At 47.2% G+C, this 17,235-nt stretch overlaps 1 protein-coding gene across 4 annotated transcripts in view; it reads right to left on the reverse strand.

The window, feature by feature from the left end:
• The window catches only part of KCNT2 (potassium sodium-activated channel subfamily T member 2), a 391,255-nt gene that overhangs the window by 166,986 nt on the left and 207,034 nt on the right, over window positions 1-17,235 (reverse strand). For all 4 annotated transcript variants that reach the window (XM_075616937.1, XM_075616935.1, XM_075616938.1 and 1 more), the window contains exons 12-13: window positions 5,603-5,666; window positions 2,584-2,692 (exon numbers count right to left, since the gene is read on the reverse strand). In XM_075616937.1, coding sequence (XP_075473052.1) covers window positions 2,584-2,692; window positions 5,603-5,666 — 173 coding nt within the window. The remainder of the gene's footprint in view (window positions 1-2,583; window positions 2,693-5,602; window positions 5,667-17,235) is intronic.

Consider the following 17,235-nt stretch of genomic DNA (forward strand, 5'->3'; position numbering starts at 1 on the left):
CGAAATAACCTATACTGCTTTATTCCAGCTCTGACTCAAGCTTCACACGGAAGACATTGGAATCCCCCCTAAACCAGAATACAGGTAGGGAACACATCCCCTCCAATGTATAACATTGCGGGAATTAGGGTACCTGGACATTGAGGGACTGCGGATCAGGTAAGATCCCAGGCAGGATTGCTGCTTTAGATTTTGTGACGCGGGGGCATCCAGGCACTGGTTATGGGGTTCAGGAACATTTACACACACACACGTAACAAGGACTAATTGTAGTATAATGTAATACAATAAATAAACTAATGTCAAAAACGAATGTTGTTCGTACTATGAATTTATTCCATTTTTTTAAAGTGGGTGGGACTAGGGCGGGTGTGGGGATGGGACTAGGGCGGGTTTGGGGGTGGAACTAGGGCAGGTTTGGGGGCGGGACTAGGTGGCGAGTAGATTTTTTGGTTCGGCGAGTAGATTTTTGGGTGATTTGTTGAACACTGTATATATATATATAATATTATTATTTTTTAGGACAACTGTATATATATATATAGATAGATAGATAGATAGATAGATAGATAGATAGATAGATATAGAGAGAGACATATATACAGATATATATGTAGGTATGCTTATATTGGGAAGAAACTATAAGTTTTAGCGGAAATATAGATAAGAACTGTAACATACAACACGCGTAGTGCAGTAACATTTGTCACCTGGTGGAAATTGAGCCGAATAAATTCCGATATCTCTGTCCCCTGGCAAACCCTCCACGACGACAGGAAGAAATTTTTCCCGCATCTGCTCCTCCAATGGAGTTATCATTAGAGCTTCTGCTGGCGGCCCACCTCCAGTGGCAGAAGCATGCATCCGTTGTGCTTGGATTTTTTTCTTTAAGTTTGCCCTGATACCATCAAATCTCTTCCGACAATTCGCCCGGTCCCTGACATGATTCCCACACGCAGACACAGCCAATGTTATTTGATCCCACATTTATTTTCTGGAGGCTGAACTTGTCCGCCCTTGAAATACATACAAAATATATGACGGTAAATATTATTAGAAAAACGAGCAGTTTTCGAAAGTGCTACGAAAGTGCCAAGAGATACCAAACATGCTGGTTTAGGTTGAATATGTGTACCACATGACCATTTACGTGTAAACATACAAATCTAAGGAAGCTTGCATGAATTTTGTATGACCTTTGGCAAACTTTTTAGACTGATTGTTATGGTCGTTATAAAGCATGAAGGATTATGTGTTGAACAATTAACTTTAATTGATAGATATTAGATAATAATAGTTTGGTATTAAGACATCTCACATGACCTAGGATAACATGTCTTTGAACAATCAATGCAAAGATAGACTTACCTAGTAAATGCCCATACAGAGAGTCATAGTGCTCCAAAATCCCTGTGACAAGAACTCTGTTTTCCTCTTCATTGAAACGAGGATTACGTGGCCGCTCCACACGTTTCCTCCGATCACGTGCAGCCACAGAGCTTGGCTGCTGCTGACTGGACTCTCCTTCTTCTAATGGAAGAGACTCCAAAAGCGGCCCACCACTAACCACCCCACCACCAGACACCCCAGCAGCACCAGCAACAGACACCCCATCAGCAACAGACACCCCAGCAGCACCAGCAACAGAGCCACCAGCAGCACTCGCACTCACAGCAACACAACTCGCACTCCCAGCAACACCATTCACACTCGCAGCAACAGCACTCCCCTGAATCCTACGTTCACTCAGACGCATACTCACACGACTACCTATAGCACTCACAAAGAACAGAAAAGAAATTTAAAGACAATCGCACTGAACACTTACAAAGTGAAAACAAGACAAAGATGTTAACAAAACAACAAAGGACAAACCTCTCACAATACACCACAACTCTCTCGGTCAATATGAAATATGTAAATCGCCCAGCTCTGTGTGTCTCTCTCTCTCTCCCAACAACCCAGAGAATGAATAAAAATACACGCTGCCTTTAAATGGGCCGCTCAATCAAAAACATACTTGCTTCGGCAGATTCAGCAAGAAGTTTCATTGGCGAACCTAACACCACCTCACCATGCACGCCGATACATCTGTGTGTGATCGGCAAATCATTGACAGAGTGGGAACAAATGTTTTCGGCTTGATTCGGTAGGGATTCGGCACTTATTGCATACGGCGAGGGAAAATCGGCACAATCATGCCGATAAGGAACACTTGGCGAGAGGACTTTTTCGGCGCTTACTGCATAGAGCCCTAAGTTCTTTCATTGGGTTTTGACTCGTTCAGTGCAACTTAACAGAAGAGAGATATCATTTATTAAATTATTACCTCTGCCTTCTCCTTGTCACCGATAATTTGCTTGGCCAAGAATGGCTATTATATTCTCTTTCTAACCCTTTTTTATGAATATACTCAAATAATGGGAATCCATTTGAGTATATTTTGATAGATCACCTCCCTGGTTAGAATGCTGTGCTCGTTATAACGCATAGTGTACCATGCACAGTACCGCTTCCACATACAACAATAAACGCCACCATGTGAGTAAGACAATGTGCTGATACCTCAATGACCGACCTTACCTGCAAATTTGACATGGAATTTGTTCTCAGGCTTCAGTATCTGAACATACAGTGGGCAGATTGGAGCGAAGTCTTTCACCGCCCAGGCTCTGAGTATTGTCTGATGATCCTGCACGTACAGTAACAGAACAGAAAGCGATAGGTAAGTGGCTGTAACCATACAGTAATGGCACAGATCTGGCGTCAATATGGTTTTCCTTGTGGTAGCGCCAAACCGGCATTATCATATTTAATACAACAAGGCCCCAAAGGAAAGAAACACTGCAGTAGAAATTAAAATACCTTTGTGTAAGGAAATATTGGAGAACATTATTTTTGCTGAATTTGACACTTACGGCAAATTTAAATATGTTGCACCGTATGTTGGAACCGCAACGAACTCGGGCCTGAAGCTCCTTCTCTGCCACGTGTAGTGCTTAGTGTATGGTTTGAGATGTGATGATTAATGGCTTTTCCAAAGCCAGGCCCATAATGTAATTTACAGTAGGCACAACACAGGCATACAAACAGTGAATGGGGCTGGGCGATTGTTAATCTTTGCAATGCCGGCTGGGGGATCCAACGACTTATCAGACACTTCAATTAATGAGATTGCTCCTGGAATGATCACACGACCGTGACCGGATGGAAATGGAAGTGGAGATGGCTCCACTGACATTTCAATTCACCTGGCCGCACCGATGGAGTGCTCAGCCTCATCGCCGATAGAAAACCAGCATTTGCCCATGATCTACAGTAGGTTGTACGTCGTAAGGGACTCTGGCAGGCCACGGTCCATGACATAGCAGCTACATCATTAGGGCTTTGTAAAGGTTAATTTTTTTGCGGTAAGATCACTCACTGAAAAGGACCAGTTAGGACAGGGGTGTAACAAAGAAGACATAAGGAAGGCGACATTAATCGAAATGTCATGGTCATGCATACAGAACAACTCTTCCACAATGGTTTCATTCTTTGTTTAACCAAAATATCAGCTAATTTTACCCTACTAACCTCTTCAGTGCTGAAGGAAGGTAGTTCTGTGCCCCTCCATCCCTGAAGTGTCAGACACAATACTGCCTCTAGCTGCCTTTGGTCCTATGTGGGACTGCATCTATAACATCTCAGTGTAACATCCAGAGAAGGGCCAGGCGAGAACATTCAAGGGTCCCTCACCCCTTGTCTGTTTTACACAAGAGGAGAATTGCATATCATAGGAAGCCTCTGATTTGACGTTAAAAACCATTCAGTCTCAATTATTAGTGAGCTGCTACATGCTCCCAAGACCTAATAGCAGCCACCTGTGGCAATGCACGTTCCTCCATTATTATTATTATTATTATTATTATTAATGCATGTAATGGCTTAGCTTTCGGTCTTCACTATCTAAATGCTAATTTCTCCATGACAATAAGTCTCAACTGTATCCTGCAGACCCCAATCGACCTTAACAACAGCCCTACAATGCGACAGAATAACCCCTAATCTCCCCCAAAGTGATGGGTTACTGGTAAATAATCAGATGTAAGGGACAAGGTTGAAGAGACCCATGAGTTAAGATATTTCCCATTAAAATACTTAATACTGTACCTTATACTGAACCTGTTTAAAGAAGCCGCCCCCCATACTCGGCGACCACCCTTTTGTTTACCGGGACAGGAAGCAGAGGGTCCAGAGGGCTGAACCGTGTTAATTTCAGCTCCAGGCTCACCTTGGTTCCCAAGATAGTTACCAGTAAAGATAGTGCTGGTAATTCCTGGTCATTCAGGATGACGTTGTGGCTTCCAAATGCCCCGTGTGATTCAAACCACCATTTTGTTTCCCCTGAAGGGGATAGTACCAGCCCAACCTTCAGCTGCAAGTATCTCGGAAACCAGGAAGCCCCCAGCGTGTCTCAGCTTCCCCTTAGGTTAAAATAAATACTGCTCTTTTAAGAATGAAAGATTAACATGTTCACTGTCTGCAGGACGTAGCCACGCCATGTTTGTACATGACCCAAGACAGCTTTGGAAACTCACATCAAACACTTGAAAAAAAGCAAAGGACAAACCTTGGCTACTCAGAACCCTCCTGGTCTGCACTGTACATAGGTGAGTGCTGATTGTTTAAGTGCAAGGTGCCTGGTGCCTACGCAGGTACTGTAGGTATTTAAGAAGCAGTCCACCTTTGAAATGGGACGCTGCCATTTTGCCGCAGACTTTTAACCGCCGCCTATCTCCAAACCCAGAAATATCGCCAATATTTTTCTTTACTGAACTAGGTGAAAATCCTCAGATGTTATTTGCATGCGGGAAGGTCCAAAAAAATGTGAAGCAGTTTTGATGGAGTATAGTGAATAGGGCCGACAGAATCAGTGGGAGGTCCCCAAAGATTGCTTCCATTTTCTTTCCTCATACTTGATTTTCTTTTTATCCCACTTTTCTTTTCGAGGATGGGAGCCGAGGGACCCCCTGGAGCTTAACTGCTCTATTTGCATCTCCAGGGACCCACTGATTCCAGATTTACTACTTAGTAAAGTTACTAGATTTTAATCTCCCTCTAGGGGAAACAAAATGGCTGCCAAATCTCAAGCCAATATCACTGGTTCTTATTGGACAGCCATTAAATCCCGCTTTAAGAACCAGGAAGTAATACTGGTAAACCACCGGTAAGTATCGTGGGAGCCTGGGGGACCCCCCCACCACCCGATTCCAAACCTGGAAAACGGGGGGTTGGTTAGCGGGGATTGATGCTTTACGTTAGATCAGGATATTTAGCAATATAGTGAAACAAATGAGCAATGATGAGTGCAAGTACAAGGTACTCCTTGTTATCTTTGGTATTAAGTTCCTTGCAACCTAGAACAGAGGAGAACAACTCCAGTCCTCAAGGGCAACAACAGGTCAGGTTTGCAGAATATCCCTGCTTCAGCACCAGGGACACAGTTATTTACTGAGCCATTGATTGAGCCACCTGTCCTGTTGATGGCCCTTACAGGACTGCAGTTGGCACTCCTGTGTTAAACTGTATCTTTACATGGTAGGAAATTAAATTAACTTACAGCTGCTGTTCGGTCCACTTCACATCTGCTGCTCAGTATAAAACAGGCTTCAGCGTCGTCCATCCTAGAAAGATATTTATTTATATAGTTAAAATGAATATACACTGAATGCATTGCTTGCCCACCAGGCAGCGCTGTCTGAAATGATTGAAAGCATTTTTACAGGTCCCACAATAAAGTATTTTATACAACTCAGAATTGTCATTTACTTCTTTAGTCAAATTCAAATTTCCCTACCGCCAAGTTCCATGTTTACATTTGTTTTTTTTATAACTCACATTTTATTGGGGTTTTTTTTTCATTTTTTTAATACTTATCATGTTCCAAGAACACATTTTCTGGCATATATAAAATTTTAACCCATCTACATTGTGTAAACATTGTAATTGACAATACACAGAAAGAATAGACAGACTGACATATACATGTACACACATTACAAGGGGAAGAACAACAAGGAATAGGGATGGGAGAAGGTATGGAGGTGCCTGAGGGTGAATCGTTCCCAATCGTTCTTGAGGCTTGTCTCTACTTAGTCTAATTGACTCCTCTTTACTTGTGTCCTCTCTTTAACTCCCATAGTAATTAACCCTACCTGTCCTGTCACTAAGTTATCTGAACTTTTTGTCATAGGAGAACGCATGTGATTTTATTAAAGCAGAGCGGTGGCCTAATTTATTCCCAGGATATCAGTCTGTGTTAACCACGGTGTCCAAACTTTTAGAAATTTAGCGCCAGTGTCATTAACTAAACTCGTTAATTTCTCCATCTGGCAAACAAACCAAATTCTGTTTCTAATTTTAGGGATGGATGGGATTTCCGTCTGCCTCCATAATGCTGCGAGCTCTCACCTCACCGCTGTTGCAAAATGAGCAACCAACTTATGTTCTCTTTTTGCCAGTCCTGGAGTCTGTCTACTCAGAAGAAATAGCCACGGGTCCAGGAGAATTGTGAGGTCCAAAATCCTCTGCAACCAATCTCTAATTTGTTCCCAAAGAGGAGTTACTCGAGGGCAGGCCCACAGCATATGTAGCAAGTCTGCCGGCTCCCCACATTGTCTAGGACACGATGGGGGGTAACCTTTGACAAATTTGGATAATTTTAGGGGGGTGAGATACCACCTCATCAGGACTTTATATGCGTTCTCCTTTAACGTTGTACGGATGGAACTCTTACAGTAGATGTCGCTATAATGATCTTATCCCAGTCTTCGTCTTCTAGTGTCTCCCCTAAGTCATCCTCCTATTGCTTCATATAACTCGGTCTCCTGTCTCTATCTTTATCAGCACTGACCACTTCCCTGTACATCCTAGATGTGAGTCCTCTCGTGTCTGTCTCTCTTGAACAGAGCTGTTCAAAATTCGTTGTTGCAGGGCGTGTTGGAAATTTAGTATAAAATGCAGGAACCTGGAGGTATCTAAAGAATTCAGAGTTTGGGAAATCTTTTGCATCCTTAATTTGTTCAAATGTTTTTATGCTTTTTCTCCCCTCCAGATCTTTGAGTCTTGTAAATCCACTCTGTTTCCAAATCTTAAAATGTACACCATCCAGGCCTGGAGCAAAGTCCAGATTACCCCATATTGGTGTCATTAATGAGTATTTTGTAGTCAAAGCGCATCTAAATTTGGTGGCCTCCCAAACTGCCAGGGAGCTGGTCACAGCGGATAGCGGTTCTTATATAGATTTAATAATCTTTTTGGGGTACCAAATTAGATTGTGCAACTCTACTGGCGCACAGCATTCACTTTCCAATGTCACCCACCTTCTGAGGTTGGGGTCCATGTGCCATTGGAGAATTTGGCATAATTGGGCCGCTCTGTAGTAAAATAGCAAGCAAGGTACCGCTAATCCCCCTGCTAGTGTCTGTCTTGTTAAGATTTTATGTTTGATCCTTGGTGTTTTATTTTTCCAAATGAATCTGGATATTAGAGATTGCAGTGAGAGGATTTCATTCTGGACCACTGGAATTGGAAGTGTTTGAAATAAGTATAAAATTCGAGGGAGAAGATTCGTTTTTATACAATGTTTACATTTTTTTTAATGTCCCCCTAGATTTGAAACAGGGGGTCTCTGAAGCAGAACCGTGTTAATTTTAGCTCTGGGGACCCCTGCTCCCCGAGATAATTACCTCGGTAGGGGGTGCCGGTTCTTCACAGAGTTTTTTAAACCCCTGCGTCAGGCAGGCTAATAAGAAACCCTAACGGATGATGTCACAGTTTCCTGTTGGCTCCTGTAGTGGAATGTTAAGTCGTATTTTCTCCCGTAAAGAGCATCGCGTTAACTATAAGGCCGTTTAGTGATAAAGTCAATGAAGGTTAACGCAGGGATGTAAAGCTGTTAGTTGAGTCATACCAGAACACGGCGTTACTCCCATCCAGAGCCTGTAATAGGGCTTTCTTGGTGGTTGTGAAGGAAATTCTATTCTAATGATTGAAATTAGCATATTTCATAGGTATCTCTCCACGTGATGTATAGAGGAGTCGTTTGGGAGGTATATAATCTACTCTGCTAAAATAGTATATAATTGGTTGGTGTGTAACATGTTATTCCTTCCCTTTAAGGTGACCTCAAAGCACCAAAAAAAGGAAGGCATCACATGGTACATCAACCAATCAGGTTGCTTGATATACCATGTGATTCCAAGTTTTGGTGAACAGGTCATTCTCAACCAAACTTGATGGGATAACATGTACTGTACCATGTGTCATGCTGCGCTCACCACAAACAGGACTGAAGACCGCGGAGCTGAGGTGCGGATGGAAAGACACCGACCCACAACCACGCAGTCCGGTCCGGAATGCGTAGTCCAAGTCGTATAGCGTAGTAGGGTTGGAGAGGTCAGGGTAATCAGGGTAATTGCTGTGGTTCAGTGTTGGAGAGTGGAGGATAGTAGATGTCCGTAAGTCAGGGTCCAGGGTTTGCGAAGGTAGAATGGTCAAGGGACGAAGCCGGGGTCAAGCATTGGAGAGTGTGGGAATCCGTAGAACAGCCAAAGGTCAGGACAGGAGAGAACAGACATGTCAAGGCAAGCAGGGTACAAGGCACAACGAAACAGCAGCAGTCAGCACAATGCATAAACAGGAGTTTATGCTCAGCAGGGGAGAACAGAAAGGAGTAGGTAGATTACCTTGCAGGGGTGTGATCTGATCCCCCAATAGTACCAGGAAGGTAAGTGGCTGAAACAGTATTCAGGTGAGGCATTCCTGGTCTCTCCCTTGACTGGGTGGCGGGCAACCCGCGCGCGTATGCGATGCGCGGCGCGGGGCGCTGACGTCACGCGGGCGCGCGGCCGAGATTCCTCCCTGTGGGAGGCGCCGATGGCAAACTTTAGAGCGTGCGCGCACTGGCATGGCAGTGCGCGGGTGAGTGGCTCTGCCGTGTGACGCGTCAGACGGACGGGATTAGGCGGCGGCTGCGGCGGCTGCGGCGGCTGCGGCGGCTGCGGCGGCTGCGGCAGCGCTTACTGTATCCCCCCCTTGAGGGGAGACCTCCGGGCGCCCCATGGATGGTTTAGTCGGATGTCTACGGTGGAAGGCATGAATGAGACGGTTAGCATGTACCTGTCGATGAGGAACCCACTCTCTCTCCTCCGGGCCAAAGTCCTTCCAGTGTACGAGATATTGCAATCCTCCTCTGGACATTCTGGAGTTGAGAATGGTCTGCACCTCATATTCCTGTTGGCCCTCCACTAGTATGGGTTGCGGAGGGGTATGTTGTTGTCTGGAGAGTGAGTTTTGTAGACAGGGTTTCTGAAGGGAGGAGTGGAAGACGGAGGGAATCTTCATATTTCTTGGCAGTTCTAGCCGGTAGGCTACCGGGTTGATCCTTTCTGTGATAAGGAATGGTCCGATAAAGCGCGGTGCCAGTTTGGGTGAGGTTACCTTTAAACTAATGTTTTTTTGTGGATAACCAGACCTCCTGTCCTACAGAATACCCTGGGACCTCTCTGCGGTGACGATCCGCTTGTCGCTTCTGTAATTTACCAGCGTGCCGTAGGTTCAGTTGAATCTTCTGCCACAAGTCTTGTAAGTGTAGGATCCTGTCCTCTGCGGCCGGAACTCCAGACTTCGAGATAAGAGAAGGGAGCGCAGAAGGATGGAAGCCATAATTGACCAGGAATGGTGACTGTTGGGATGATTCATTCCAGAGATTATTATGGGAGAATTCTGCCCAAGGGAGGAGTTCTGCCCAGTCGTCTTGAGTCTCCGCAATAAAACACCTTAAAAATTGCTCCAGCGACTGATTAGTGCGTTCAGTTTGCCCATTGGTCTGAGGGTGGTAGCCTGACGAAAAATGCAGTGTGACGTCCAGACTCTTACAAAACGCTCTCCAGAACCGGGAGATGAATTAGGATCCTCTGTCGGATACTATGACCTGGGGGGTCCCATGTAACCTGAAGATCTCCCTAATGAAAATGTCGGACAACATGGGGGCGGTGGGTAGGCCCTTCATGGAGATGAAGTGTGCCTGCTTCGAAAACCTGTCCACCACTGCAAGGATGGTATCCATACCTCTAGACTTGGGCAACTCAACGTTAAAGTCCATAGATATGTGTCCATGGACGTTCCGGGATTGGTAAAGGTTGAAGGAGACCCGCAAGCTTGTTGCGTGGAGTTTTGTTCCGTGCACATGTGGTGCATGTAGCTACGAAACCCTTTATGTCCCTCTGCATGTTGGGCCACCAGAATGTGCGTTCTATAAGCTTGGTAGTATTCTTGGTGCCAGGATGACCAGCTGTCTTAGATGAATGTCCCTTGCTTGACGCTCCTTTTGTATTGAAGGGGAGTGACCAAATGGTCCTCTGGAATCTTGAGTCCTGCTGGGATGTTGGTCTGGGACCTGGTAATCTCAGACAATGCACTGAAAGTATTGGCTGCCACAATGCAAGTGGACGGGAGAATGGTCTCCTGCTGTTCCACCTTGTTATCCTCTACCAGGAATTGTCGGGACAAAGCGTTGGCTTTTAAGTTCTTAGACCCTGGAATATGAGATAACAAAGTTGAACCGTGTAAAGAATAAGGACCATCTTGCCTGCCGAGAACCAAGTCAACGTGCTCCCTCAATATATAACAATTTTTTATGGTCTGTTAATATCGTGACTGGCGTCTCAGTACCCTCCAGTAAGTGTCTCCACTCCTCTAAGGCCATCTTGATCACGAGGAGCTCACGGTTTCCTACATCGTAATTCCTTTGGGCGGAGAAAAATTTCTTACAGAAATACGCACAGGGGTGGAGTGGAGCTTGAGGATTCTTTCTTTGGGAGAGTATGGCTCCTGCTCCTACATCAGAGGCGTCAACCTCCAAAGAAAATGATAAAGTAGGGTTGGGGTGTACCAAGATGGGTGCTGAGGCAAATGCCTTCTTTATCCTCTCGAAGGCCTGGAGAGCCTCATCGGACCAATTCGTAGGGTCCGCCCCCTTCCGGGTCAGCGCCGTGATGGTTGCTACTACCGATGAGAATCCCTGAATGAACCTCCGGTAATAGTTGGCAAAGCCAAGAAACCTTTGGATAGCCTTGAGGGGCAGAGGACAGGGACACTCGAGTACGGCTTTGACCTTGGTAGGATCCATAGCGAGACCGGTATCGGATATAATGTAGCCGAGAAAGGAAGTAGATATTTGGTGGAAATGACATTTCTCGAGCTTGGCGAACAAGTGGTTCTCTCTTAAGCACTGTAAGACTTGCTTGACGTGAGCCGTATGTTCAAGCGTGGATCTGGAAAAATTAGGATATCGTCTAGGAATACTATCACTTAACGGTCCAGAAGGTCTCTGAAGATGTCATTGACAAAGTCTTGGAAGACAGCAGGGACGTTACATAGTCCAAACGGCATGACCCGGTACTCATAGTGCCCGTCGCGAGTATTAAACGCAGTCTTCCATTCGTCTCCTTGTCTGATTCTGACCAGATTATAGGCGCCTCTGAGATCCAATTTCGTGAAAATCCTAGCTCTTTGAAGTTTGTCAAACAATTCAGCTATCAACGGAAGGGGGTAGCGATTTTTATGGTGAGTTTATTGAGACCGCGATAGTCTATGCAGGGTCTGAGGGTTCCATCCTTCTTCTTGACAAAGAAGAAGCCTGCCCCTGCAGGTGATGTGTATTTTTGAATGAACCCCCTCTGGAGGTTCTCCTGGATATATTGTCTCATAGAATGGGTCTCAGGTATAGACAATGGATATGATCCTCCCCTCGGAGGAATGGCGCCGGGTAGAAGATTGATCGGACAATCGTACGCACGATGTGGCAGAAGTTCCTCTGCCTGGCGTTTATCGAATACGTCGCGGAAGTCTTCATATACCACCGGCAGTTGTATCTTGTCAGGATCCATGACCTCCATGCCTGCCACTGCCTTAGGGTCAGACATACAATGTTCCAAGCAATAGGAACTCCATTGTAAATGCGTGGACTCTGTCCAATCGACGACCGGATTGTAGATCTGGAGCCACGGAAGTCCCAGAATAATGTCCACGGAGGGGGTGTGGATAACGTCCAGCGTTATGGTCTCAGAGTGGGAGTTTCCAGTCGAGATCCTGATGGGTGTAGTCTGAAGGGAAATGAACGCGGGCTGCAAGGGTCGTCCGTTGATGGCTTCAAGGCCTACAGGCCGTTCTTTGGATACCAAGGGTATCCTATTCTTGATCGCGAACTCCTGATCGACGAAGTTTCCCCCTGACCCTGAAACCAGAAAGGCCCATGTATGAACTGTGAAGGTCTCACTGGATATGGAGATGGGTAGGTAAATCCTAGTGGAGGGTTGAGGAGGGGGAAAGGTTGCGGTGCCCAGCGTGATCCTCCTAACTCTCACTGGGCTGTGGCATTTCCCGGTTTACACCAGATAGTTGATCACCAAGTGTCCGTTGTGGCCGCAGTAGAGACACAAACCTGCCCGTCTTCTCTGTTGCCTCTCAGTAGGCGAAAGACTAGTCCCTCCCAGCTGCATGGGTTCATCTAGAGTGGGAGCTGTGGGAAGTACAGGTCCTATGGTGGAAAAGGAGGAAGATTGTATACCTCGAGGATGTTTGTTTCTCTCCATCTTTCTTTCTTGGAGACACTGATCCATGCGGATGCACAGAGTTACCAGGTCTTCCAATCCAGCGGGGCGGTCAAAGGGTGCCAGTTCGTCCTTCAAACATTCGGACAGGCCCTGCCAGAAGACTGCGGATAGGGCCTCGTCGTTCCATCCGGTCTCCGTAGCCACTGTCCGGAAATCCAGTGCATACCGAGCCACAGTACGGTCTCCCTGGGAAATATTAAGCAGAGTAGATGCGGCGGTAACCTTAAGCCCCAGGGTGTCAAACACCCTTCTGAACTCGGCGATGAAGAGGGCGAGATCTGACGTCAGATCTGGACGTTGCTCCCAGATGGGAGAGGCCCACGCCAGAGCGGCGTCAGTCAGTAAGGCGATTATGTACGCCACCTTTGATCGTGAGGAAGGAAAGTGAGAGGGAAGTAGCTCAAACTGTATAGAACACTGGTTCAGGAACCCCCGACAACCGATGGGATCCCCTACATACCGATTGGGCGTAGGCAGCCGCAGTTCAGAGGTAGGCGTTGTGGGGACGGGAGCGGTTGCGAGAAGACCGGGGTTGGCTGTTGACGTAGTCAGGTGTCTAACTTGTTCGGTAAGGGTGTCAACGTCTTGTTTGAGTTGGGAGACTAGTTGCTCCTTAAGTATGAATGATCCGGTAAGTTGCCGGAAGCATTCCTCATGCGTGTCTAAATGTCGGGCCACCTCAGCAGGGTCCATGTTTGTTGGGCTGAGCATATTGTCACGCTGCGCTCACCACAAACAGGACTGAAGACCGCGGGGCTGAGGTGGAAATGGAAAGACACCGACCCACAACCACGCAGTCCGGTCCGGAATGTGTAGTCCAAGTTGTATAGCGTAGTAGGGTTGGAGAGGTCAGGGTAATCAGGGTACTTGCCGTGGTCGAACAGCCAAAGGTCAGGACAGGAGAGAACAGACAGGTCAAGGCAAGCAGGGTACAAGGCACAACGAAACAGCAGCAGTGAGCACAATGCATAAACAGGAGTTTATGCTCAGCAGAGGAGAACAGACAGGAGTAGGTAGATATGGGGAGAAGGATCCAATTACGTACGCGATGCACGGCGCGGGGTGCTGACGTCACACGGGCGCGTGAAAATTCCTCCCTGTGGGAGGCGCCGACGGCAAACTTTAGAGCATGCGCGCACCAGCTTGGCAGTGCACGGGTGAGTTGCTCTGCCGTGTGACGCGTCAGCCGGGCGGGATCCGGCGGCGGCGCTTACTCCATGTGACTGATCTAATGGAACATCTAATTTGACAGGAAGAAGGCAATGCTTTATTAGCCACTAAGGTGGCCAATCGGGGTAGGCCAGTGGTGGGATTCTGCCGGTGCTTAATTCTCTTACCTTCATTCACCTGTCTGGGCGGCAGGCAGCATCTGACAGCATCTCCCTGCATCTATTTCCCTACAAATCCTCTCAATGGCGCCACATTGCCATGCCAACGGCAACACCACGTGACGTAACCGCATCACGTGACGTCCGTTGCTATGACATTATGCGGTGGTGCATTGTCATGGCAATGTGGCGCCATTTTAAAAAGGGAAATAGATGGCGTGAGATGCCGTGAGATGCCGCCCTTCGCCCGCCACCCAGGTTAGAACCGGTTGTTAATTTATTTTATCCCACCAATGGGGGTAGGTAGTGTAGTTTTATGTTTATATTAACCCCTTTCTGGTCAGCTGATTACGGAAACCCAGGACTAGTTGACCCATGGCAACTAAATTGTTAATATGTACTGTAATGTATTTTAATTACTATTTTATCATCTATTTCTGGTTGGTTAGCTTATCTAGCCTATGTATATAATAGTCACTATATTGGCCATTATATAGGAAAGATAGGGGTGACGACAGCCTGGAGTAGGTGATGAAATACCTGCAGTATTTCTATCGTTAACCCCGTTCCGATAAATATCGGAATTTGTAGGATTGCTTATTTTTACAAAAAAAATTGGTATTGTGACTATTTTATCGGTACCGATATTTTTAACGATCCGATAAAAAAAAAACGTGTTTTCTTTAGCGGTGCAACGTTGATGCATTGCACGATAAAAATAACACACTTGTTTTGGGCGATAATACCGCATTTTTAGGTTACCGCAGCTTGATGTGGTTGGGTCTTAGGATCCACTATCCCAGGGGAGGCCCACTCCAGTCCTCAGGGGCTATCAACAGGTCAGGTTTAAAGGACATCCCTGCTTCAGCACAGGTGGCTCAATCATTGGCTCAGTCTTCAACTAAGCCAATGATTGAGCCACCTGTGCTGAAGCAGGGATATCCCTGCTGCTGGCTCTTGAGGACTGCAGTTGGCCACCCCTGCACTAACCAGTAGACACAAGTGCTTTGCACCCAGCACCAACACACAGCCTGAGTCACAACTCTGCATTTGGCTGAAATTTCCCATTGACTTCAGAGTGTTAACTGCCGAAACGGCTTAATCAGACAAATTGAATAAACCCCTAAACCCCTTTCTGATCACTGATCCTGCTGGAGTTCGCTCCATTAAAACTCTGACTACTTCATGGGATTGCAAGCACATGGGGCATCTCATTAAAAAAAACAGCTGCCCTATTCATCGCATAAAATGCATCTGAAATCTCTTGGAGACAGAGCAAACTTTTCCCACTGATCACAAGTCCGCACAATGTTCTTTGTCAGAACTTGTTCTCCTTTCTCTGCACCCCAGGGAACCAGGCCACCAAATCCCGGTAATATCCTGTGACAGAGAGAAGAAAGACAGAGCCGGAATCACGGAGGCTTTGTGTCCGGATCATTACATGTCATGTATAACTGTCCGCAAGATGAGACGGGAGAGCGTGTCCAGCTGTGAGGCTGTGTGCCTGTATAATGATGTGCACTTCTAGGCACTTCCTATGATGTTTAAGATTTGGGATGGGGCTCTCCACCTATTATGCGCTAAAGGCAGATATGTCAATCTCCTGAATCCTAGGACACATTAAAATGGGGTTTGAGGGGTTGAAATCTCCCCCCAAACTGATCCCAGCAGATCAGGAAGTGCTGCAGGGACCTGCTTCCATCTCCAGCTCCTCACAGGGCTGGTCGGTGTACAGTATATTTCTTGTTTTCATGTATATGGGGTGTGCTAATGATACATGTTCAGTATGTGTGTTTAATATTTATGAGGTGCACATATGGAGTGTTTGTAAACAATGCATGTTTACTGTATATGATGCATGTGTATTATGCTAAATTTATGGTATATGTATATCTCTATATTGTGGGTGTATCGATATATAAATATTACATGTGTGGTGCGTAACGCGTGAATGTGTGATATATATATATATATATATATATATATATATATATATATATGTAGCCCAGAGGAAAATTTGCACTTTCTGGCCCCCCTCCGCGAGTGCCGTGCGGCAGCGGGTGCCGCCGGAGGCTGCGACGGACCCGCCGGCACTTCGCGAGGGTGGGGGCCAGTGCAGGGAGCAGCGCTAGGTGTTGCGGCGCAGGCCGGTTGCCGGGGACGCGATCGGGCCGTCGCTAAGGCCGCGATCGCGTTGCTACCGGCCCGGCGGCAGGAGAAGAGGGCGCCGCCATTACAGGGAGTCTCGCACATGCGCAGTACTCGCGTAGGCGCAGGTAGGACCCCAGAGCTAGGGAGAGAGTAGGGAAGTGTAGAGAGAGGTTGCGACAGCCATTAGGCGTTCGCGCATGCGCTGGGCAAGTGCGCACGCGGCCCCAATGCTTAGGCAGCCCCCTGGGAACTACAACTCCCAGGAGGCATAGGGAGACAAAGGTCAGGTGCCCCATAGCGGCCAATAGGGCTGGAGGATGCTCAGCCCGGGAATATAGATACATTTCCCGGGCTTTGCGCACGGCAGTCAGGCAGAGCAGAGGAAGGAGTAGGAAGGGTGCAGGGAGCGAGTGGCTCCTGCACCAGGTAAGGGTTCTCCTTAGGTCCCCAGGCAGGCCCCAATTCCCGGTAGGGCAGGGGGTAACTGAAGAGGGACGGCCCTAGATAAGGAGGTTACCCTTAGGTGCGGAAGGTGCAGGTTTGGCAGTGCCACAGCGGATAGGGCTGTGCGCACTGGCAAATAGGCACAGCGTGCGAGCAGTGGGTAATTGCTGCGGGTTCCAGTGGATGTTGTGTGTATCGTTCTGTGTGTTGTTGCTGCATGTGCTGGGAGCAGTGTGTGCAGCGTGTGTGAACGTCTGCAGGCTGACGGTGAGAGCTGTGTGTCTGCTGCAGGCTGTTAGGAGTAGCGAGTAGCTAGTGAGTTACAGATAGGATTAAGGACGTGGGTAGCTAGGGCAGTGGGGCAGGGTATTACTCCGCCGGCCCTAGGAGATTTCCCCCAAGCCATCCCAGGTTGCGGTTCATCAGGGACAGGCCCTAGGTTAGGGTTCCTGTCACGTTAGGGTTAGTTAGGGATAGACAGGGATAGCGGCGATTGCTGTTCCCGTGAGACGGTGGTGTTACCGTGAGAGGCGGTTGTGTTCCCGTGAAGCGGTGGGACCCTCGTGGGGGGTTCCTGGAGAAGTACCTGGATAGGATCAGACGGATGCATCGCACATCTGACCCTTTAAGAAGAGTGTTGCAGGCCCGAGCAT

The sequence above is a fragment of the Ascaphus truei genome, chromosome 10 (genome assembly GCF_040206685.1).
Source record: "Ascaphus truei isolate aAscTru1 chromosome 10, aAscTru1.hap1, whole genome shotgun sequence".
NCBI lineage: Eukaryota > Metazoa > Chordata > Amphibia > Anura > Ascaphidae > Ascaphus > Ascaphus truei.